Source organism: Delphinapterus leucas, chromosome 4 (genome assembly GCF_059928025.1).
Source record: "Delphinapterus leucas isolate spDelLeu-1000000601 "Yukka" chromosome 4, BTC_Dleu_Yukka2, whole genome shotgun sequence".
In the NCBI taxonomy this organism is placed as follows: Eukaryota; Metazoa; Chordata; class Mammalia; order Artiodactyla; family Monodontidae; genus Delphinapterus; species Delphinapterus leucas.
In genome coordinates, this window is record NC_143132.1 from 81,721,611 (window position 1) to 81,745,804 (window position 24,194).

Below are 24,194 nucleotides of genomic sequence, written 5' to 3' on the forward strand. Positions count from 1 at the left end.
GCACATGGGTGCATGGTTGTGTACACACACACACACACACACACACACACACACACAGCTTCGAGGCTTTCCTGGTGACCTTTCTTCTCTCTCCTTTGCCCAGAGTGCCCTTGGAGTAATTTGCCAGCCCTGTACCAGCTGCACTTTGATGTGGCTTGACCGTTTGTGGACTACCTCTTCACCTCTTCACTCTAGTTACACCCTGTTTGGTTTCAGAATTTGTTTCTGTTCGTACGAAGCATAATCCCAGCCCTGCAGTGTAGCCCAAGGTGAGCAGTTCTAAAGCTCTGAGCCTCAGTTTCCTTATCTGCAGAATGAAGTTGTTCTGAAACTGAGGTTCTTCCACAACCTTTTGAGGATGTCAGCTGTAAGGTCTCATTCCCTCCATAACTGGGTGGGAGGAGTAGCTTCAGCAGCATGACATCCGACTGACCTGTCAGCATCCTCTCACATCATCCAGGTAAGAGCTGCTGGGAGCAACATGCTCCCAGTGGTTTGCTGGAGGAGCCAACTGTGTGCATCTCTTTGCAACTTTTGTTTGATGGCATCAAGTTAGTGGCTTTAAATTAGCTATGGTGAGAGTATTTACATTATGGAAATTAACAAAAGCTACACATTGCCTCCCCCTGGCCACTTAGTTTAAGTATATACCAGTGTTTCTCTCATTTGAGTTTCTTTCTATCAAAGCTCACTTCTTTGTACTCTAGCCTTCACCCCCCAGTCAACACTCTTGGTTGCTTCTTGGTTGCTTCAAGGTCATCGCTTAACCTTCTTTCTGCTTAACCTGTAGAAGCGTCCACGCATATGAGGCGAAGCACATGAAAGGAGAGCTGTCACAGGTATTGTTGAGCCTGTGGCTGCAGCAAATTTTCACACCACTGGTGATAGCCACTTTTTTAATATCTCTATTCTAGTAAACCCAATCTACTTTGTCTTTTATACTATTGTTAGTCAAAGATAGATAGTATCTTATAGTTTTGTAGAGCTTTGTCACACCCCATTATCTCTGCCTCATGAATAAGTGGAATTATGAATGACTGCCCTGCTCAAATGCCGGCAGTGATCTCCCTTAGCCTACTATATTAGCACAGACGCCTCACCCTATTAAATAAGACCTCTGCAGTTGTCCCGACTTAGCAGTCATCTGTCTCCCCAGTAGGTGTACCCTGTTTTCCCTTGTCCAAACACAGTCTGTTATTTCCTCTCCCCACCCAAGCTCATCTCTGACCATCACAATCCTATCATGGTCCATGTTGATACCACCTGCAAGGCATGACTGGGGCCCCTGATTTCCCAAGGACATGGCTCCCTTAAGCTGCGAAGGCCAGCAACTTTCAAAGGACTGGGAAGCCCAGAATAGCAATCCATAGGGGTGGTTCTTGACTTCAAAAGATGCAAGACCGTTATCTCTGGTGTTACCCTGCCCCTTGTTCATCTCTGCTTCTCCAGTTTTGATCATGGCTTTGCTCTTCCCTTCTTCCTGCTTCAGTTTTCCACTCAGATTTCTTCCTACCCATCTGCCAGTTCCAGGAGGGAGTTTCTGACTTAATTTCTGGCAGAGTTATTGCTCTGGCCCTTGAACTATGCTCACACCCTCTCTTGGCCCTGATCTTCTCAATTTCAGGCAGAGTTATTGCTCTGGCCCTTGAACTATGCTCACACCCTCTCTTGGCCCTGATCTTCTCAATTTCAATATCTGGCCTCCTGAGTCCAGGGCCTTTTTTTTTTTTGGGTAAAGAGCAAGATAGTAAATATATTAGGTTTCTTGGCCCATATGGTCTCTGTCACACCTTCTCAACTCTGCCTTTCTAGTGGAAAAGTAGCTATAGACAATATATAACCAAACAGGAGGTTCAATAAAACTTTACTTACAAAATCAGGCTTTGGACTGGATGTAGCCCACCAGCCATAGTTTGCTGACCCCTGCCCTAGTCAAACACCTGTTAATATCTACTCCTGACACTTGTTCATAAAACTGTGTGCCAGCTTGAATACGTGATGTTCATTAGCGTAGCTCGTGCAAGAGATCCTGTCTGGGACGTGCCCAGCTGGGAATCCTGCAGCCTCAGAGTTAAGGGTTCCAGAGAACATACTTGTCCTGTTTGCTCGACCCACAAAGGCGCACTGATTCAAAATGGGCAGAAGCACTTGTGTTATGAGGGCCAGTATGACATAGAGCAGCATTTCCCAAATTTCAGCCATCTGTGTACTGCTTTCATGTTTTCTGCCGTTATCTCTACACCTGCCCTGTTAACTACTTAATGTTGTCTTTTGAAGTGGTCCCCCTTTAAAAAACTTAACCTAAGTTTACTTTTAAAAGAAACTTTATATTATTTATATAATTGAAAAACCAGTACCATTTGCAATAAATAGAAAGTAACCATAAAAATGAAATATACTGAAAACAATGTGTTGTTATTAAGTTCTAGCTACCGTTGCTTGTTAAGGTTCTGAGCCTAACTTTTTTTTTGCGGTACGCGGGCGTCTCACTGCTGTGGCCTCTCCCGTTGCGGAGCACAGGCTCCGGACGCACAGGCCCAGCGGCCATGGCTCACGGGCCCAGCCGCTCCGCAGCATGTGGGATCTTCCCGGACCGGGGCACAAACCCGTGTCCCCTGCATCGGCAGGCGGACTCTCAACCACTGCGCCACCAGGGAAGCCCAACATTTTTTTATTTTTAGAGGGAGGAGGATTAGTATTGGAGAGGTGTTAAAGACTTCCAGCCTCAGACTGAGAGATTTTCCTTGATACAAAAAGAAATATTAGAAAATAAATGCAATGTGGTGCATTGTTTTTATTGCTGTATTTACTCACCTCCTGCAGACATTACATGGAACTCCGTGTCTCATGTGACACCTAAAAACCCCTAGAAGGACAGGATTAGTGACTTGGACATCAAACAGACCTGTGTTCACATTCCTGGCTTCACCTTAGATTCCCCAGCTGCAAAGTACGAACAGTACTTATCCCAGCTTCATTCATGGAGCAAGTAGGAGTCAGGTGTTGGCTTTCTGGGCCCTGCTGGGCACCAGTGTGGGGCTTGTTTTAGGTACTGGAGTTGGTGTCGGTAAAGCACCCAGCACAGTGCCTGTCCCTCGCATGGGCATTATTGTCCCTGGAACCCCTGTGAATTCAGAATCTCTTCTTACAGCTCTTACAATAGTATCTATGAGATTTCTGTAATTGGTCCTATTGCATCACAGCTGAGAGACCTTGGGCAAGTTACTTAAATTCCCTTCTGGTCCACTGACCAGTGTGAGAATTAGGTGAGATGACGTGTGTAAAATTGCTTTGTAATGGTGAAGTCTGCACCAGGTTTGTCATTGGCAGTACCTTGGGTGGTGGGTTTTGTTGACCTGTCTTCCTCGCCTTTTTGGACTGAGTTCCCTGGAGGGCAGAGACCGTGGTGGTGGGCCTCTGTCTACATCTCCCCCCTTTTCATTTGCAGCTTGTGCAAAACTGTCCATGAAGGGAATGGAAAATGTCATTCCTGTTCATTCTCATTTCCTTCTCTCCTCTCCCTCCCAAGAATGGAATTTTTGGCTTTATAAACTAAGGAATCTCAGTGGTACCCGCTTCCCATCCGGAAAATACTGGTATGGTAGGCTAGGCTGTCCCCACCAGCACAGGCCTGTGATGAAAATGTGTCTACTTGTCCTCTGTTGACTCCAGGTGCTGCTTGGATTCCTGTGTGTCACCTCCTGCAGTGGCATTCTGCACCATTTGCCCTTTAGCTGGTTAGTTCTCTGTCGTTTCAAAGCTCACTCTCCACCTCCTGTGATCCTGCTGATTCATAGTCTTTCCCTTAGAACTCTTGTTTGTTATAGATGTTTTTACAAGTTCTTAGCCGTGGGGTTCTTTTCTTCTAGCCTTTACAAACCATTTTTCTTGGCTCACAGATTAAAGTCTGTCTATCCATCTGTGTCATTGAGTAAAGATTTCTAAGACTTCTCTTGAGTCCTATTCTCACAGTAAACCACTCACAGCACAGAAATTCTTCCTTTAAAGGTTTTTTTGCCTGGACAACTTAGTTCTTGTACACATTTCTATGGGAGGAAGAGGCATCTTTACTGTCCTTGAGGGAAGAGAGCAGGCAGGGCTGGAGAACTCTCGACACTAAGGAGGGTTGTAGAAAGAGACCGTCTGGCCCCAGAGAAATGAAATAACCTGCCACAAATAGCCCAGTCACATATCTGGGTGGTGGCCCCGCGCCCAGCAGTCCTGATGCCTAGTCTGACTTTCTGCCCACGACCTCCCAGTAGACTGGGGTCTCAGGCGCTCAGGGAATGAGCTCCCTCTTAGAGCTCCATGGCCATCAAAGGGCTGCAAGGATCTTGGTCAGAGACAGAGGGGCCCTTTTACATTCAGATGACCTGGGCTGACCAAAGTGAATTGAAACGAGAGGCCCGATTACATGAGCTTAAAGGGCAACCACGCCTGCTGTCTGTTCACTTGTGTATAATCATCCCTTGAAAAGAAAAGTGCTGGATGGTGGGATGAACAAATCACAGTGGTGGGGCAGAGTCTGGCTGGGCTGCAGAAATGTAAACAGTGGGTTGTGATAAATGGCTATGAAGAAGACACTAGCTAAGGGCTGCAGGGGCACTGACCTTGCCCGCCTGGGCAGCTGCCCCTCAGTTAAGGTGAAATATTGATCCTGGCACCTGATCTTAACCAGACATGACCTGGAAATTAAGAATGTCCCCTTGTCCGCATTCTGATGATCAGCCAGCACTGATGGGGTTGGCTTCCTCATGCAGCACCATGACCCTGAGTAAATACCCTCTCCTTAACCAGATCAGGGAGCTTGAGCAGCCAGGGGCGATATTCTCCCTGCACTTCACCTCTCCACCACCACCCCAAAAGGAACGTGGGAGGTGAACCCCTTACGAGGATGGGTTGGTAACGTAGTATGGTGGCCAACCCAGCAGTCCTGGCATTCAAACTAAGGCAGCCTACTCCCCAGAGAGCTGTGCTCTTTGCTGCTAGAAGAGGCAGAGGAGAGGCCTCTGAGTTTTGTTTCCTGTTAAATATAGAAAGAGGAAAAGGAAGAAAAAGAGGGAGATTCTTACTCAACATAGCATATTTGTAAGATTGCACTACAGACCAAAGGCAAATCAGTTAAAGCAATGTTTCTTGGATAGATGGTGTAGAAAATATTAATAAAAGAATTCAAAACATATATTGGGCTGAGGAATCATTATTAGAATAAGAAAATACTCTTCTAAGGGCATAACTTTGATGGAGGCATTATTCATGTGGATTAAAAAAATAAAAGTTCTAGTGCATTCATTTTAAAAAATCAGTGGTGGTATTTAATCATACCTTCCACTAACCTAAAGCACGCTTAATTTTTTTAAATACATTTATTTATTTTGGGCTTCATTGGGTCTTTGTTGCTGCACGCGGGCTTTCTCTCGTTGCGGCGAGCGGGGGCTCCTACTCTTTGTTGCGGTGCGAGGGCTTCTCATTGCAGTGGCTTCTCTTGTTGCGGAGCATGGGCTCTAGGCACGCAGGCTTCAGTAGTTGTGGCGTGCGGGCTTAGTTGCTCCACGGCATGTGGGATCATCCCGGACCAGGGCTCGAACCCGTGTCGCCTGCATTGGCAGGCGGATTCTTAACCACTGCGCCACCAGGGAGGTCCCTTAATTTTTTTTTTTTTTTTTTTGCGGTACGCGGGCCTCTCACTGTTGTGGCCTCTCCCGTTGCGGAGCACAGGCTCCGGACGCACAGGCTCAACGGCCATGGCTCACGGGCCCAGCCGCTCCGCGGCATCTTCCCGGACTGGGGCACGAACCCGCGTCCCCTGCCTCGGCAGGCGGACTCTCAACCACTGCGCCACCAGGGAAGCCCGTCCCTTAATATTTTTAATGGATCTGTTTGTTACACTCTCAAGAGGTGTGGTGAATACCTGCTGGGAACAGAAGGGTATTATAATGGTAGCTGGCAAGATGCTTTAATTTTCATCTGGAGGCACTTAATTTGTTGGTTAAGTGTACCTGGCAGCCCCATGTCAAAGGGAAGTGAGGAACTATCAGTAGACTGCCCCAGTAGTGAGGTGCACACAGCTATAGAATTATACTTGCACCTAAATTCTCAGGGCCACAAGCCTGTCTTCTCTGAGGAAGGGAGTCAGTTAAGAAGAAAACAGCTTCTGAAAAGAAAGTTAATGCTGATGGCTGTGTTTACATTGTCTCCCAGTTTCTGAGTCTTGGTGAAAGGTTTATCACCTTCGTGGTCCCTGGAAGCGTGCTCTGCTCTTCTCAAACCAAGTGCCCTTGCTGCCCTGCCTTTGTACACCTCATTCCCTTGATTTGAAAGGCCCTCTAAACCCCTCTGCACTCTCTACTTCACCTTTGCTCTCCTGGCTCACTCTGCCTTGTACTGCTCAGGCTCAGCTGAGGCATCACCTTCCCTGGGGGCCTTGCCAGGTTCCCCTCCTGTCTGCTCAGCCACTCGGCACCCCCCAGGCACCCTCCAGCGTGGTGCAGGCCTGTCTCACAGCAACACTGCATGCAGGGTGCACTGGCTATCTTCCTGCCAGACTGTGAGCTCCTCATGGTGGGGAACAGGCTTTTCACCTGTCTCTCTGGTGTCCCGCAATACTCAGTGGGGGTTTGTTGAATAAATGAAGTGAATGAAGTTAATCAGATCAGGAGTCACCTGCCAGAATACAAAGAAGAGCAGGGAAGAATTCTGTGGAGTTTCCCCGAGTGGGTGAGGTGGGTAGGTTCTTTAGCATATGAAAAACAATCAGCTTCATTCATAGTTAAAATGCAAAAAAAGATAGTATTTTTCACCTATGAATGGGCAGAAATCAAAAATTGGTTAGCTGTGTTTTCATGTGTGGAGAAACAGTGTTGCATTTGTATGTTGACATTACAAATGCACAGCCTTCTGACTCAGTGATTCCACTTCTAGGAGCTTATCTTCCAAGATACACTCACATGTGTAAAATTAGGTAGATAGAGAAGTTATTTGCTACAACATTTTTGGTTTTTTGGAAATAGCAAAATGTTAGAAACGTATGTCCATCAATAGGAGACCAGTTAAATAAATTATGGTATATTCATAAAGTTGAATGTTATACAGCTGTCACAAAGAATAGTACAGCTCTGTGTATGGATATGACACAATCTCCAAGTGAAAAAAGCATATACAGAGCACTAACATTTTTTTTTGAGGGGGGAAAAAAGAATACACAGTTGACCCTTGAACAGGATGGGTTTGAACTGCATGGGTCCACCTTATACATGGATTTTTTTCAATAAATATATTGGAAATTTTGGGGAGATTTAGGACAGTTTAAAAAAAAAACCTCACAGATGAACCATGTAGCCTAGAAATACCAAAAAGATTAAGAAAAAGGTATGTCATGAATGCATAAAATATATGTAGATATACATATAACATACAAAATATGTGTTTATGTTATTAGTAAGGCTTCTGGTCAACGGTAGGCTATAGTAGTTAAGTTCGGGGGGGGAATCAAAAGTTATAAGCAGATTTTCAGCTGCACGGGGGGCGTGGGTAAGTACCCTTAACCGCATGCTGTTCAAGGGTCAACTATATACATATATGCTTTTGTACAGAACACTCTGGAATGATTTTTAAAAGCTGGTATCAGGACTGGAGTCCTGAAGGATAGATAACAGAGGGCAAATTTTTCTGCTATGTTTTTTCTGCTTTGGTACCTTTTGAACTTTGTGCAAAGAATATGTAGTACTTATTTCTAAAAAGTTAATTTGTTTTAAAGAAGCCAGTTGAGTGATAGATACGTGTCCAATTTTGCTGAGATCTGCAGAATCACTATATAAAATTCACCAAGAAGAGCTCCTTGTAGTATAAACACTTTTCATCCTGATGTCTCACCACAGTCCCACCCCGCCTGTCCCCCTTGCCTTTGAAGTCTCTCTTACTCACCTGTTGCCTAGACCATTGGAGTTGGAAAGGGCCTTGGACAGTTATCTAGTGGTGTGTGCATTTAATCAAGCTAACACTGCTGCTTTTCCAATAAATGTATCATGTCTTTTTTATATATATATAAATTTATGTATTTTATTTATTTATTTTTGGCTGCATTGGGTCTTTGTTGCTGCACGCGGCTTTCTCTAGTTGCGGTGGTTGGGGGCTACTCTTCGTTGCAGTGCGCGGGCTTCTCATTGCGGTGGCTTCTCTTGTTGTGGAGCACGGGCTCTAGGCATGCAGGCTTCAGTAGTTGTGGCTCACGGGCTCTAGAGCGCAGGCTCAGTAGTTGTGGCGCACGGGCTTTGTTACTCTGCGGCTTGTGGGATCTTCCCAGACCAGGGTTCAAACCGTGTCCCCTGCATCGGCAGGCGGATTCTTAACCGCTGCGCCACCAGGGAAGCCCTGTATCACGTCTTAAGTTTCTCTCACCTGCTGCTAAAGCATGTTACTTTAAAAATATGAATGTAGGCTTTACAGAGTTGTATAGATCAAAGTTGCAGTAACAAGTAGAATATCAGTACAATACTAATTAACCAGCATCTGAATTATGGGCCAGAGCTCTGTTTCTATGTAGTGGAAACCTAAGCTTTGATACAGTGGTTTATGACATCAGTGGAATTCCTTGGAGGCAGTTATAGTCTCCTTATTCACAGTCCCATGCCAAGACGTATATACACCTGTAGGAAATGGACAAGCTCCTACTTAGCTGTGCCGTATACTCCATTCATAGTAAATTTCAGGAAATAACATTATACCTTCGAAATCCAGACACCAGAGATTGTACAAGAGTAACCCTGGCACTATGTAAACATAAGGCTTTCTGCAATAAGGTAGAAAAGGGAAGAAGTGGGATAAATTGTGGCTGTAGGGGTGGGTTGTGATATAGAGTCACAAATCCACTTTTTTTGGATTGTAAGCCATTCAATCATGAAATAGTATGGACTCTGTCGGCTAACTTATCTAGTGGGTTGTTAAAAACTGTGACCCAAACAAAATGCAAGATTTGTTGGGATGATTTTTTTTTTTTTTTTAATTCAGTCTCTGTAGCCTAAGGTCCATGGAGAGAGACACCTCTTCTTTCTGCTCCTTACCTTTTCTTTGTGACAGTTTTGTTTTGCTGCCAAAACGGAGTGAATCTTGGGTTTGGAAAGAAGCTTGTCTAACTGGCTGTCATCTTATCTCAAGTGCCTCATGTTTGAGGCATTAAGCAGGGAGGTTAAGTGACTGGCCCAGTATCCATCCGACAGCTTTGCCTGAAGTGGAGCCAGCATTCAAACCGTGGTCTCTGGCTCCCTGCTCAGCACATCTCCCACTCTGCTTCTTGTGGTGCTGAAATAGTGGTGGCCTTTGGTAACGATAAAATGTTTTATTAGGGGTGGGGAGAATTATTAGGTTAGAAAATCCAGGGACTATATTTAAATTTATATGTTTTCTTAAATCATTGTTCTCTTCTAAGAAATCAAGGCCTTATGGACATTAGTAAATAAAAGTGTTTGCATTTCCACAAGTATCTATGCTTGACTATTACAAATTTTGTATTTCTCACCAAGGAACAAAAGTACTCTCACTTGAGCACAATAATCAAGGTGCTCTTAAATGAAGGAGAAGAATAATCCGTCAGTTTGCCAATTGTACATTTTAGCTTGTGAAATTATCCTGAAATGGGTCCTTTTAAGCCTGAATCCACAGGTGATTCTTTATCACTTCAGTAGCTTCTCTTCCAGTTCAGTGCTGGCTCCATGCAGTGCCTTCTAATTGATTATCTGATTGTGACTCATCTGGTGAAGTCAGATCCATTCACATTTCATAGGAAAACCAGGCACCAGCTCTCCTGGGCATATCAGGACCGACGCTGGGAAAAGGAGTTTGAGGGTGCTTCTGTCAAAATAACCCTAATGCCTACCTGTGTAGGGTGCACTACAGTTTATGGAGTGCTTTCTCATAATCCCCTGGGGTTTGGTGAGGGACAAATGAGAGGAGAGTGCAGGAGCTTATCACAGTGCTAAGGAGACTGGGACTCCGAACAGCTAAGGGGAGGCCACCAACTGAACTCTCTTCCCTCCCTCATTCATGCTGCTGAGGACCTGGCTCCCAACAAAGAAAGGAAAGAGGGTCCTGGTAGTGAGGGCAACCAACCGTGCACTGCTTCCAGGGAAGGGAGAAGAGAGAGGAAAAGGAATTTGAAGCTGTGGTAGCAGGACCTCCCTTGGCCACCTGCTGAGCCAGGTAGGTTGTTCACCTTTATTCACGTCAGGTGTTGACTCCTATATAGGATACTTCCCAGTATTGGGTCCTGCTGGGGCCCACCCGGCTAATGGTACTGGTTTGAGAGGAAGTGATGAAAAGTCAGGAACCAACTGAGACAGATGCTCTGTTTACTGTCTTTGTAAGACAGGGAACTCAAAAGAGAGTGTGAACCAACAGCTGGGAGGAATTCTACTTTTAAGTGCCAGAGATCTTAACCCTATCATGTACATTCATTCATTCCTCAGATTTCCTGAGTGACTGCTGTGTCCACATCACCAGGTTAGAGCTGTTGAGCTGCAGGGGTAGGGATAGGATGTGCATAGTTCGAGAAGGATATGAATCTTGCATTTCGATCGGCACCACTGGAAAAATTTCTCTAGGCAAAAGTCTAGTCTCTCAAAATTGGTTATAAATCAAATTTGTGTATTTGCAGTTATCTCCCTACTAATTTGTCTTATTTCAGAATTGATGTAAAAACATCTTAAGGTGAATCCTCATTAGGATGATGAATCCTTTTAAATACAAGAATAATTTATATGCCATCTTTCCCCAGTTCGTCTGTTTTAAAAGTTGGCTATTTGGCAATAAAATAAAATAAATTTAAAAAGGGGAATTCCCTTGCCGTCCAGTGGTTAGGACTCTGCACTTTCACTGCTGAGGGCCCGGGTTCAATCCCTGGTCTGGGAACTAAGATCCCACAAGCTGCGTGGCATGGCTCAAAAAAAAAAAGTTGGCAATTCTAGGTTTTAAAAAGTCTCATTGTATTCAAATCATGTAACATTAGCTCTAAGAGCTAATGATTTTCCTTTGTTTTTACATCAGCACTTTACGAGATATTGAAGACATTCACTGATTTGTTTTTCTTTGCATGCTGTGATTTTATTTTTTTATTGGTGGTGTTTGAGACGTTTTTTCTGACTCCTCTCCCAATTTTGAGAAATAACTTTTCCTCTGGTCCTCTTATTTTCTCCAGAGCTCCCCCTTTGTGTAGCAGAGGAAATCTCAGGGGGTTAAGTGCTAAGGGGCAGACCCGGGTGGGAAGGAAAGCTTCCCCTTTGTGGCAGTGCAGGTGTTCCACTGCTGTTATACACAGAAATGCCTGCCTCAGCTTTAACTTCCCCACGGTGGTTGGAAACAAGGACTTGTGTGATGCTCTTTACTACCTGCAATTACAGTTTAAGGATACTGTGCAGAAACAGGTGTTAAAGGACATTGGGTTCATGTCTAGCTAAAACCTAAAAATATGACTAAGAAAATGCAGGAATAGCTTTTTTCCTTGAGGACATAATTGATTCAAGGGACCAACTCTAAAGTACATTCTTTATTGAAATGTACATGTTGCATTAAACATGTAAAGTACATGTTTTATTGAAATTAATTAGAGAGTTTTAGGGTTGCTGAGGTCAGTGTTGTCTTTTCTGTTTGTTTACTCCCTAGAATATAAGCAGCATGCGGACACTTTTGTTCACTACTATACCCCAGAGCCTAAAACAAGTGCGTGGCTAGTAACAGGTGCTTAGTGAACATCTGTTAAATGAATTTGGAAAAGCTTTTGGTTTAATCTTAGAAATCATCTTATTTCCCAAATGAGATAAAATGTCCAGTTTTTTTTTTTTGCGGTACGCGGCCCTCTCACTGCTGTGGCCTCTCCCGTTGCGGAGCACAGGCTCAGCGGCCATGGCTCGTGGGCCCAGCCACTCCGCGGCATGTGGGATCTTCCCGGACCGGGGCACGAGCCCGTGTCCCCTGCATCGGCAGGCGGACTCTCAACCACCGCGCCACCAGGGAAGCCCTGAAATGTCCAGTATTTAACCTCCAGTCAGAACATTTGGGTATGGGTAGTTCTGATTGTTCATAGTACCTAACCTTCAGTGTGGGTGAGATGTTCCTTTTGTGTGAGATGGTGAATGCTATTTGATTTACACAGCATGGGGAAGGAGTTCTCTCCTCCCTTTCTCTGCTTACTTGGGATTTAGAGCTATATTAGAGATGAACTTAATTTTTCTTAATCATCCTGACTATAATGAATAAGATCAAAGTCTTTTACAACTGCTGGGAGTAGTTCCTTCTTTTCAGAAGTAAAATGGCTGTTAGTTTATCACTCATTCCCAGACATTGTGGACTCACAGCTTCTGGCTTGAATTTTTGTTAATTGTGAAACTGTTTCTTCAGTATGTCAGGGCATGCCATTGTACTTGTTGTCTTCAGGGAAGAAACAGCACCTCCACATGAGTCATTACATCCAATCACAGGAAGGGTTTGCAGTGGCTACTGTGTCGGGAAATGTCTTCCCCTGCATTTTCCAGTCAACAGCCTGTTGCCTTGAGCTGATAAGCATAGACTGGAGTGAAAGAAATTGGCTGGGTTGAAGACCAGTCAGTGTCCTCACTAATCACGTGTTCTTCCTATAGTTGGAACACAGAATATGGGGTGGAGTGTGCCAGGAAAAAGAAGCCAGCTGTCAGCAACACATGCTCCTGGTGAATTTGCTGATTGCTGAGCACCTGCTCTATTCCAGATGCTACTTGAGCTGAGGAGGGAAAAAATGAAAAAGGCACAAGTAAAAAAAAAGGAAAAGGACAGAGTTGAGTGCTGTTTGGAGAACTCAAGAAAACAGTTATTTGAAAATGAATTGGAGAGATGCTGAAAGGATGGCACAGTTGTTGGTGACGAGGCATGTGGCTTCATTTTCCTTTATAAAGATGGTTTTGTATTTACCCTGCACCACACAAGTAAAACATTTATGTACTCAAATTATAACTTGTGTTGCATCAAGTTTATATATGTTTTTATCAGGGCTCAAAATATGATGTGTAAATATTTGGTTTTACCCCGGTTAGTCTTAATTACAGATAATGAATTGAGGGCCTTATACGGATAACTAATCACTTCATTAGAAACACAGTTTGCGGCTTCCCTGGTGGCGCAGTGGTTAAGAATCCACCTGCCAATGCAGGGGACACGGGTTTGAGCCCTGGTCTGGGAAGATCCCACATGCCGCAGAGCAACTAAGCCTGTGCACCACAACGACTGAGCCTGCGCTCTAGAGCCCACGAGCCACAACTACTGAGCCCACATGCCTCAACTGCTGAAGCCCATGCGCCTAGAGCCCATGCTCTGCAACAAGAGAAACCACCACAATGAGAAGCCCGCGCACCACAATGAAGAGTAGCCCCCACTTGCTGCAACTAGAGAAAGCCTGCGCGCAGCAACGAAGACCCAACGCAGCCAGAAATAAATAAATAAATTTTTTAAAAAAGAAGAGAAACACAGTTTGGTTTTGTTAACTAGCACCTTCATCACAGCACAATAAAATGCTTTCAATTCTTACATGGTTCAGATCTTGAAAAGCTGGAAGCTGACTTTGAGATCTTCACTCACAAAGACTCAGCCTTACCCCTCAAGATCCCACCCTTCTGAATCCAAACGCCTGTTTGTACTCAGGCACACTTGAATGTCCTTTCCTTCTGAGAACTTTGTCTCCTGTCTGGGATTCACCCCACCCTTCTCCATTCAGCAACCCATATTTTGGGGAGGGTTCTCAAACTCTATCCTGCCCCATGAGATTGAGCACAGTGCTGACTGGGGCCAGTGATGATGAGCAAAGGCTTATTAGGCTCGCAGGCAGACACAGCTCCCAGTCCTGGGCCAGGAGAGCTGTCAACCAGGAGTCAGGAGTCAGCTGACCCTGTGAAGGAGTTCACTAATTAATACCTTTATTGCCCTCTCTGAAGGGCATTTATATTAAATAAATCTTCTGAGGAGCAAAGGGTGAACCACTATAGTGAAATTTCCAAAATAACCCTTCCTGGGAGAGATGTTTTTGGTCAGAGTCTACAATGAGGTTGACAGTGAGAGGGAAAACCTGGAAATCTATTCCTAAGACTCATTTTCCTAGCATTTGCCTGAGGTGGTACATCTTGTCCAAAATTCATTGAACTGAAGTATATACATGAAATGTAAATTTTGTCGTTGGTGACTTGACATGACAATTCGAGTGACATTTTAAGAGCAAAGATTTAAACTTGTAGACCGTGGTCAAAAATATTGCTCCCAGCTGTGAGACTGGACAGGGGATTCATCAGTACCTCAGTTTACTTATCTGAAAGTGAGGATAACAATCCTTACTTCATAGGGGAGTGGTAAGGCTTAAATGGGATGCTTAGCACCCATTAATGTAAATAATAGTGGTGGTTTGGGGAAAGCTTCCTGCTAGAAACAGTGTGATGAATGTGTTGGGTGTCTCTCTGAAACATTAATAAACTCATCAAATAAAATAACTTGAAGGATGAGAAAGAAATAGTGTTCAATGAAGCCCATGGAGAAATTCTGGTAAAGCTAGAGCTAAAACTGTATTTCATTCTCTGTTGTCACAAAATGAGTTAACGAGTAGTATGGTAGATGGGAAAGATGGTGTTATCTGTAGGAAATTGTACACAAACCTTGGTAAGACTGGTCACGGTTTTCCTATGTCAGGTTTTTTTTTTGCTTTATTTTAAAATACTGAAGATGTGTTTGACAAAGAAAAATATTTTCCCTGAATAATTATTTAGATTTTTTTAGTGTTCCTTCAGTTCAAATATTTCTATTTACCACTACTTCAGTAAAAGGAGCCCCCTTCACTAAAAACTGAATACGAATCAAAAAAGAGAAATTTTAGATATTGACTTCCTTTTTAAAGAGCTAAAATATTGAATATCTGAGGAATGTGATTATCTACTTTACTAGAACAGTGTATGGTGGTTTCAACCTACAGTCAAGCATACTGATTCCTTTTAACAGGAGATGATTTTAACCCTTCTAAAGGGTTTGTAGAATCCTGCAGTTGGAATGAAACTCAATGGTCATTTAATGCAAATTGTACTCATTGTACCTGACCCACTAGGGAAACTCCTTCAGCATCTTTCCCAGGTGGAGCAGCCTGACCTGTCTTCTCATGAACATCTCATCATTATCTAATTACTTTTCTCCTTCTGCCTCTTTCAAGAACAATTAAGAATTCCTGATGTTTTCCTCAAGAGGGAAGTCTGGAATTGTGTTGGCAACCTCTTAAAAAGTCAAGGCCTCTTTGAGAGGGGCTCGGAGGTAAATGAGTAAGTTACAAAGTCTCAGACTATTGCTTTATCATATTCACTGATTTCTTTTCTGTGATATTCAAGCAGTAGACTTTCAAGAGGTCCTGTCTCTGAATTCTCATGAAGCATGAGTGTGTTCAGGCCACTTGGGGGTTTATGGTTTTGCGGACCTGAGTTTATAGAGCAAGGGAATTTACTGAGTTCATAACTACAGTTCTCCTGGCTCAAACCCTTTGCAACAGGGCACCACAATAATATCTGATTTAATCCTTATATGATTTGGCCCATAACACTGCTAATATTCACAAGGACTTTACTCTGATCACATGTTTTTCTCCTTATAAAAAACCCCAAACCTCTTTTTCACTTTTCAACATTTTTTTTTTTTTTTGCGGTACGCGGGCCTCTCCCGTTGCGGAGCACGGGCTCCAGATGCACAGGCTCCAGACGCGCAGGCTCAGCGGCCATGGCTCATGGGCCCAGCCGTTCCGCAGCATGTGGGATCTTCCCGGACCGGGGCACGAGCCTATGTCCCCTGCATCGGCAGGCGGACTCTCAACCACTGTGCCACCAGGGAAGCCCCACTTTTCAACAGTTTTTATGTGGAAAGCATTTGGTTTTCTAATAACTGTTATAATACATTTATTTTAGATTCCATAGCGGCAGATGCAGTTGTTCTTAATAATTTTGTAACAAAGTGACAACAGTTAGTTTCATTGATTAAGTCATGCCCTGTGTCCTCTGTGTGTATGTGTGTGAGAGAAAGGAGAGAAAGAATGAGAGGCGGGTGGGGGAGGGGATTACTGTAAAAGGCAGCTGAGTGCTGAATAGAAGATTGGCCGAGGCTATCACTGGTGATTCATTTGCTTCCCTGATTCATTGCTAGCCCTAGGTCCTAGTTCAATTTAGCACAGGATGTCCCTTGTACAGAATGTCCAGAAGTTTTAAGGGGAACTTTTAGAACTAATGAGGAATGGGAAGGAGAGAAAGTGCCTCAAACACTTACTAATGAGGACATGGGATGCAGGGGAATCTGATTGTAGCACTAGAGGAGCGGGCGTGGCCAAGAGCTCTGGTGGTTTCAGCCTTGGCTCTGCCACTGCCCTTGGAGTCGGTTAGCACACCTGCCTCTAGATAATGCACATTCCATGGTGGTTTGATTTCCTTGCAAGAATAAAACCACAGTGTCATCTGATGGAGCTCAAAATTGCTATGGGAACAGATGGGACCTAGTTGGGTAGGATCTCTCATTGAACCCCAAAGGACTCTCTTATAGGATCCTTTTGCTTCCTCTGTTGCTTCTCTTGCCCACAGTTTTCCCGGACGTCTTCTGATCCTTAGCTTGCCTAATTTTCAAATGGAATCTGAGATCCTATGAGGTGGGAGTCCACAATATATGTTAAGTCTTCCCTACTCGGGCCCCCCAGCATGGTCAGTGCCTGGGCTAGAGTTCAGACTTGTGGTTAATTGACCGTATGCTTAAAAACTATGGCATTATCCACCTCACAAGCAAACAGGCGTTTCACACACACACACAGATGTGGGGTGATTCTTCAAAATAAGAGATTCCTTGACAATTAAATATGATTTTACTTCCCCAGCTGATTGCCCAGATATTTTAAGCAACAGATTCTACCATACACAGTAACTTCTGCCAGGTCCTTGAAATTCATAACAGTGGACATCTAGTTTTATCTGAAGTTCACTCAGAGCTTTCCACTTCCTCTGGGCGTCTACAGTACAAAGATAATAACATATTCATGAAAAGTACCCTGAGGCACTTACACGTTGAAGAGCCTTCGGTGAGCTGTGGTTAAGTTTTTTTTGTTTGTAGTTAAGATTTGATAGTCTACATGTGTATACTGTTGTCACCAATTAACCAGAATATAGAATCCATCAAAGTGGCCAGTTCCTCAGCCAAGCAGAATAGCTGTTGGGCTATATTATTCTTTTCCTGCATGTGTAGAGACTGAACTACTTGCTCTTTTCCACTGAACACACTTACTTGAATATGAAAGTGGGAAATTCTGAGTTCCTGAAACCCGGAGCCTTGGGGAGAGAGCCTATGTGTCTATATTAATAGCTTGACTTCAGGTCTTATTCTGTTTTCAGTTAAAAAATTTTTTAAAATCAAAATCATGTTCCTTACTGCCTTTGTTTACTCTTGTTTTTAAGGTGGACTGAGCATGTTGAAGGCTCAGACCTGGCACGCATATAAACTACAGGTGTGACAAATTATTTTGGATGGAAGGGTAAGAGCCCAAAGTTTAGAGCAGTTGCTGGGGCAAGAGGGTTTAAAGATAAAGAGATGGGGAACGGGACAGTAACAGGGTCATGAATGGGAATTTGGATGTGGTGACAGGGAGTCATTCAAAGAAGGCAGAAGCAACCAGTCATATTTGTGTTTTAGAAAGTCACTAAGTGTGGGAAGGATGGGAGAGGAGGGAAAAGTAAGACAGAGGGCAGGCCAGCTAGGAGCTGGCTGTAATGGTTCTGGGCGGAGAGGATGAGAAATGTCAATTATGTATTTTTAGAGAAGCTTGATTTCTTTTTTAAACAAAAGGAACGGTGAGGTTATTCTTTTTTTTTTTTTAAGGAACGAAGAACTATTTTCTTAAAACCAATCACTTTCCTAAGTTATTATGTAAATTGGGCTTGTTTGCAAGCAGGGCACACTTTTATGGATTTCAAAGGGAGAAAGATCCACATTTGTTGTTCGAGACTGAGCTGAGCACTGGGTTTCTTCTCTAAAGGAAAGAGGGGAAAGAAGTCTTCCCTCTCCCCTTTACTACCTGGCAAAGGAGAAAAGGACAGCCTGCGCCCTCCCAGGTAGGGTCCGGAAGGTCCGCCTCATAAACAGACAACAGCCAGAAATAGCAGTGCTTTTCCCAGACCCAGAGTTCCATGTTCTCCTCTTCTGCTATGCGCTTGGCCTCTTGCTGGACAGGAGACTAGTAAACAAGAAGCCTGTCCTTGAGGAAATTTCCAATCCAGTGAGGAGAGGACCAGCGCCAGCAGATAAGTGATTATAGCAAAGAGGGAGCTGTTATAAAAACTTAAGAGTGCATAGAAACAACTCTTTTTTGGAGATGCCCTGGAATTGTCTGCAAGTATGAGCTGGGTTTTGAAGAGCACACAGACATCCCTCCCAGGGAAAAAGGGGTTGGGCATCTTGGGTGCCCTGACAAGCAGGCACAGTGTCCAGACGATGTCATGGAAGTTAGCAGATCCCAAAGATCCTGGTCACTCCTGATCCTGAAAGACAGTCTCTCAGGATGTTCTCCCAGATGACCTGACTGAACTCCAGTTGAATGGGTTCTACTGCAGTGATCTCCATTTCCCCTTTTCGTTTCTGGGTTAAAATCCTGGTCTAAAATTAGAGATGCGACACACTAGCTTGTTAGAGAATCCTGCTTAACGAACGTTCCAGTTACTCAACTGATTGCCTGATGTGCAGTCCTCACACCAGATATTACAGGGAAGCATCATTGTTTTAGACCCATTCAGTTAGGATTCGGGATCATCTGGACTGGTCAGAGTTTGATTATTTATTTACACCCTGTGAACAAAGGGGTTTGCCAAACAAATTAATACTTCGTTAAATAAGATTTCAAGAAGGATACCTAACCTGTTGATAATTATGGAGAAAATAAGAGGGTTTTTCTCTTTTTTTTAAAAGCAGGTTCCAGGATACTTTAAAGAAATGAATCTTTTCGATTCATGAAAGCAGCCCTAGTAGGAGTTTTAAGTGTTAATTTTTTAAAGTAAGTGAGACATGAACATGTCATTTTTTAAAAAAGCAAGCAAGACAGAAGCAGCTAAAATAAAAAGTACATTGTCCCATTTTACCAACCAAATGTTTGTAGCTACCTTTTTCTGTGCATTTACATATATATACACTTAATGACATATAGTTTTGTGCTCTTAAAAAACAGATCAAACCTAATCTGTAATTAGCGGTCATCTTATAACATTATGCCTTGAAGAGTGTCCTATGACCGTGGATACATGTCTACTTCATTCTTTTTTTTTTTTGCGGTATGCGGGCCTCTCACTGTTGTGGCCTCTCCCGTTGCGGGGCACAGGCTCCGGACGCGCAGGCTCAGCGGCCATGGCTCACGGGCCCAGCCGCTCCACGGCATGTGGGATCTTCCAGGACCTGGGCGCGAACCCGCGTCCCCTGCATCGGCAGGCGGACTCTCAACCACTGCGCCACCAGGGAAGCCCTACTTCATTCTTTTTAACAGCTGTATAATGTTCAGTATTATGGCTCTACTATGATTTACTTATTCATCTCCCTGCTTGTGGACATTTAGATTATTTGCATTCTTTGTCATAACAATGCAACAGTATCTTCCTCTATTCAAATCTTAGTGTCTATGCAGAAGTTTCTTCCCATAGGATTTCTATCAATAAATTCTTGCTTAGCAGTTGTAGTCAATGTTTATTTATACTTGGAGATAACAAAAATATTCTTCTTTAGAAATATTCAATTTTCTTGTAAATTATGATGCCTTTTCTATAAATAGTTAGGCTTGTGACATCCTTTATGGAGCATTCCATGTAGCCACTGTATGGGATGGTGTCAGCAGTTTTATTATGAACTCTTGCCAAAGGCAGTGTCAGGAATGAGCCTTCATAGCACAGAAGCAGAAATTAGTTCCTGGTTCTTTTTTCACCTTCCTATCCTGACACAAGATTAGAGGTTCTACAGAATGGCTTGTATAGTCATTTGGGCAGCTCTGGTAAAGCATGAATGCATTCTCATTTTTTAAAAATAAAACAGGACAGAAGTACTATATGGGATCTAGAACAGAGGGATGGGGTCCCCCTTAATTTAAAAAAAAAGATCAGAGGAAACAGGAGCCCCTCAGTTCCTTCATTATTTGTTTGTTGTTTCCCCTGTCTGTGTACTTCTCTGTCTCTCTCCTTTTTCCTCTCTGCATGAATTGTAACATTTCTTTCTGTGGCTATTGCCCAGATTAAAGCCATGGAGAAATGTGTGGCTGCATATAGCAACTATTTGATACCTCTTACACAAGAAGGAAAGGAAAAGTAATGGGGCTACACTTTGGCCACCACATCTCTTCTCTTGCAACCCCCAAAGGCGGTATTTATGGGATTTCAGTGCCAAGCCCTTCCATTGAAATGACCTCTTCTAATATTTAAATGCTGATTTGTGTTTTCTTTCTGGGATCTAACATATTCTCCAAAGATAGAAAAATTCTTATCTTCGTATTTCTATTCTTCTTTCTATCTAATTTTAACGCTTAAGTAAAAACAAGAAATGATCTAAATCACTCAAAGTTATCAGATATCTTAGAAAAAATGAAAAATCTTCTGAATAAAAAGGCAGGAGAAGGCCCAAATATCCATCAATAGGGGATGGATATTTGGTACATCCAAGTAGTGTAAAATAGAATGAGGATGTTCTCTATCTACCAATGTAGAAAGATCTTCAGGACATTACTGTTAGGTGAAAAAAACAAGATTCAGTGAGTGTGCAGAATATGCAAATATTTCTATAAGAAAAGGTGGAAATAGGATTGTATATTTGTATTTACTAGTATTTGCATAAAGGAACTGAAGGCTACACAAGCAACGAGTAAGACTTTTCATGGAATACCTCTTTAAAGTGTCCTGATTTTTGAATTAGGACTGTATTACCTATTAGAAATAAAAATAATTTTTGAAAAGGAAGTTATGCATTGTTAGGTAAGATCCTCTTTAAACCTACTGTGTATGTATTCCATCTCTCACGTTTGAGCCTAGGTACCTTTTGGGGTAGGGTCACTTGCAGGACTATGTATGTTGAGGAGGAAGGGAATAATTCTATAATTAGAACATGTGTGGCAATTTAAATTCTAACTATTTTGGTAGGAAATTGAAAAGGCAGATTTGCATCTAACTAACCTGTTTCTTTAGCTTGTTCAGACTTCTTGGGTTTGCTCTTTATTTTTTTCCTCAAAGTAATTGAAAGTTTTATTTATTTGTTTAAAACAGCTGTGTTTTATTTTATTTATTTATTATTATTATTTGGCTGCATTGGGTCTTCATTGCTGCGCGCGGGCTTTCTCTAGTTGCGGCGAGCTGGGGCTACTCTTCATTGTGGTGCGCAGGCTTCTCATTGCAGTGGCTTCTCTTGTTGCGGAGCACAGGCTCTAGGCCGAGCACGAGCTTCAGTAGTTGCAGCACACAGGTTCAGCAGTTGCAGCACGTGGGCTCAGTAGTTGTGGTGCATGGACTTAGTTGCTCTGCAGCATGTGGGATCTTCCCGGACCAGGGATTGAACCCGTGTCCCCTGCATTGGCAGGCGGATTCTTAACCACTGTGCCACCAGGGAAGTCCCTAATTGAAAGTTTTAAAACAAGCTGCTCTTTTTTTTTCTTCTTTTAATTTTTTAATTGAAGTATAATTGATTTACAATATTACATTAGTTTCAGGTGTACAGCATAGTCATTCATTTTTTGTGTGTGTGTGGTTTTTTTTTTGCAGATTGTATTCCATTATAGCTTATTACAAAATGTTGGGTGTAATTCTCTGTGCTATACAGTAGGGCATTATATAATGATAAAGGGATCAATACAAGAAGAGGATATTGCACTCATTAACATTTAGGCTCCCAATATAGAAGCACCTAAATATATAAAGCAAATACTAACAGACATAAAGGGAGAAATTGACGAATGGCTTAAAACAAGATGTTCTTGATTCACAATCAAAATCCCTTGCTGGTGTCTTGGTGAACATAGTGAGAAAGTAAACTCAAACTGTGGTCTTAAGCCTGTTTGTTGTGTCTGTGCTTTTATCTTTTACAGGAGCAGGAAAATTCAGATTCGAAACATCCCTCCTCACCTGCAGTGGGAGGTAGGCCAATGTCATTTCTATATTTATTATCTTCCTGCTCTCTTTCCTCATTTTATTTTTTAATGGTTTAATAAGGGATTTTCTCCCTTTTTTATAGTTCCCTTTCACATTTAGGAATTAGAGGTCCTCAGACTTTCCCTTCTTCAGTGCCCCTAATGTGCATGATCTGCCCTGAGTTTGGGGTCAGATTTGTCCCTTTCGTTGTGCAGGATGTGCACTTTGATCCCTTATGTTCTGTCTTCTCAGAAACCAAGCATCAACAGACAAACTGTGAAACAAAATACATACCTTGCTTGTGATTTTTATCCCATGATTTTATAAAAGATTTTTACCTTTCTAAATTACGATTTGGGGAAAAATAAAATAAATGGAAAACCCATAAGAATAGAAGGTTCTTTGTTAGTTTGAGCAAGTTTTTTGTTTATTTTGAATTAGTTGCTATGAATAACAGTTAAGACATATTTTTGGAGTTGTAAAACTTCTTACAAGATTGTTACCTTGAAATAAAATAAGCTAGAATATGAGGAGTGGCTTTACTGCATTATTGAAAAACATACTGCCCCATGTTCCCCAACCCAAACAAAATCAAAATAGCCTTAAAGGAAACAGAATGTTTTGTCTAATGTTTTTATTCCTTTAAGAAAAAAAATTTTCATTGTGGAAAATTTTGAACATACACATATCTCATTACTTTGTAAAATAAGGAGATCCCTAAAGGAAAACTGAAGGAAGAAGGTTAAATCTTCCAGAAAGGAGAAGTGATCTTTGTACATTATTCTGCTTCTCATTTCAAAAGCAGCAAGTGGATTCCAACCATCATGATGAACGTGATTGTTAACAATTACTAAGACTCCGAAGCTCTGCTGTGTTTCCTCAGTGAACAGATTACTTGAGAGCCAATAAGCAAATGAAAGTCCTGTACATTTATTCAGTTCTAGCTGCTTTTATGGAAGACCTGAAATTCTGACAGCAAAGCTTCTTTTTCAGGTGTTGGATGGACTTTTGGCTCAGTATGGGACAGTGGAAAATGTCGAACAAGGTAATAAGTGACGAAATTAGCCTATTGAATTTTGAGAGGGATATTACCTGTTATTTCTTATAGGTCGGGTCAAATCCAAGGACAAATAATAAGTTCAAATTCCTTTGAAGCAAGCTTCCTAGAGTGTATGTTTGTATATCTGTATGTGAGAGATGTCTATATCCATCTGTCTATATCGATTTTTTCAAAGAATGGTTTTCAGGCTATTTTTCTTATACTCTTTAATGTACTCAAGCACTGGACAAATGCTGTCAGGGTGGGGGAAGCTTAATTCACTTGGAAGTAACTGGATTTACACTATTACAGCTTTCCTCTTCCCGGTTAAGAATAACATATCCCTAATATCTTGGACTGAGTGTTTCTCAAGGTGTAGGACTCCTACCCCAGAATCGCCTGGAGTGCTTGGGAAAATGCAGATTCCTAGGGCTCACCGTAGACAGACCTACAAATTAAGACTCTATGGAGGAAGAAGTCATGAATCTGTATGTTCAACAAGCACCCCCAAGTGATTTTTGTGTGTACTCATTTGAGAGCCTCTGTCTTAGGAACAATGCTGTAAATCCCCAGAAAACATATATTCTTTTTCCTGCCACCCTTATTTTTGTCTTCTAAAACATGAAGTGCTATGATTTTTAAAGAAAAAAAAAAGGGTACCTCAGCTGATATCTTATGTAGCTATTTAAGAGTCCCTGAAAAGTAGATTCTAAGCTCCTGATAGGACAGGCAGTAACATGTGATAAAGATTATTTTTGCACTGACCTAGAAAGCAGACTGAATTCAGTCACTTACTGACTGTGAGCCCTTGTAAAAGTCACTTAACCTTATTGGCTCAGTTTTCACATGTGTATAATGGAGAGAATAAATTTACCCTTCCTGTATCACTGAATAGTTGGGGCACCCAGAGAGAACCTGAATAAATATTTACAGACAATGGAGTCATACATAATCGTTAAAGTTCACTTAGGAAAAATCACAGAGAATCCATTTTCTCATATGCA

The 24,194-nt window shown here is 42.5% G+C and overlaps 1 protein-coding gene across 2 annotated transcripts in view; it reads left to right on the top strand.

Annotated features, from left to right (window-relative positions):
- The window catches only part of IGF2BP2 (insulin like growth factor 2 mRNA binding protein 2), a 162,787-nt gene that overhangs the window by 93,656 nt on the left and 44,937 nt on the right, over window positions 1-24,194 (top strand). For both annotated transcript variants that reach the window (XM_022570319.3, XM_022570328.3), the window contains exons 3-4: window positions 22,109-22,157; window positions 23,145-23,196. In XM_022570319.3, the coding sequence (XP_022426027.1) occupies window positions 22,109-22,157; window positions 23,145-23,196 (101 nt within the window). The remainder of the gene's footprint in view (window positions 1-22,108; window positions 22,158-23,144; window positions 23,197-24,194) is intronic.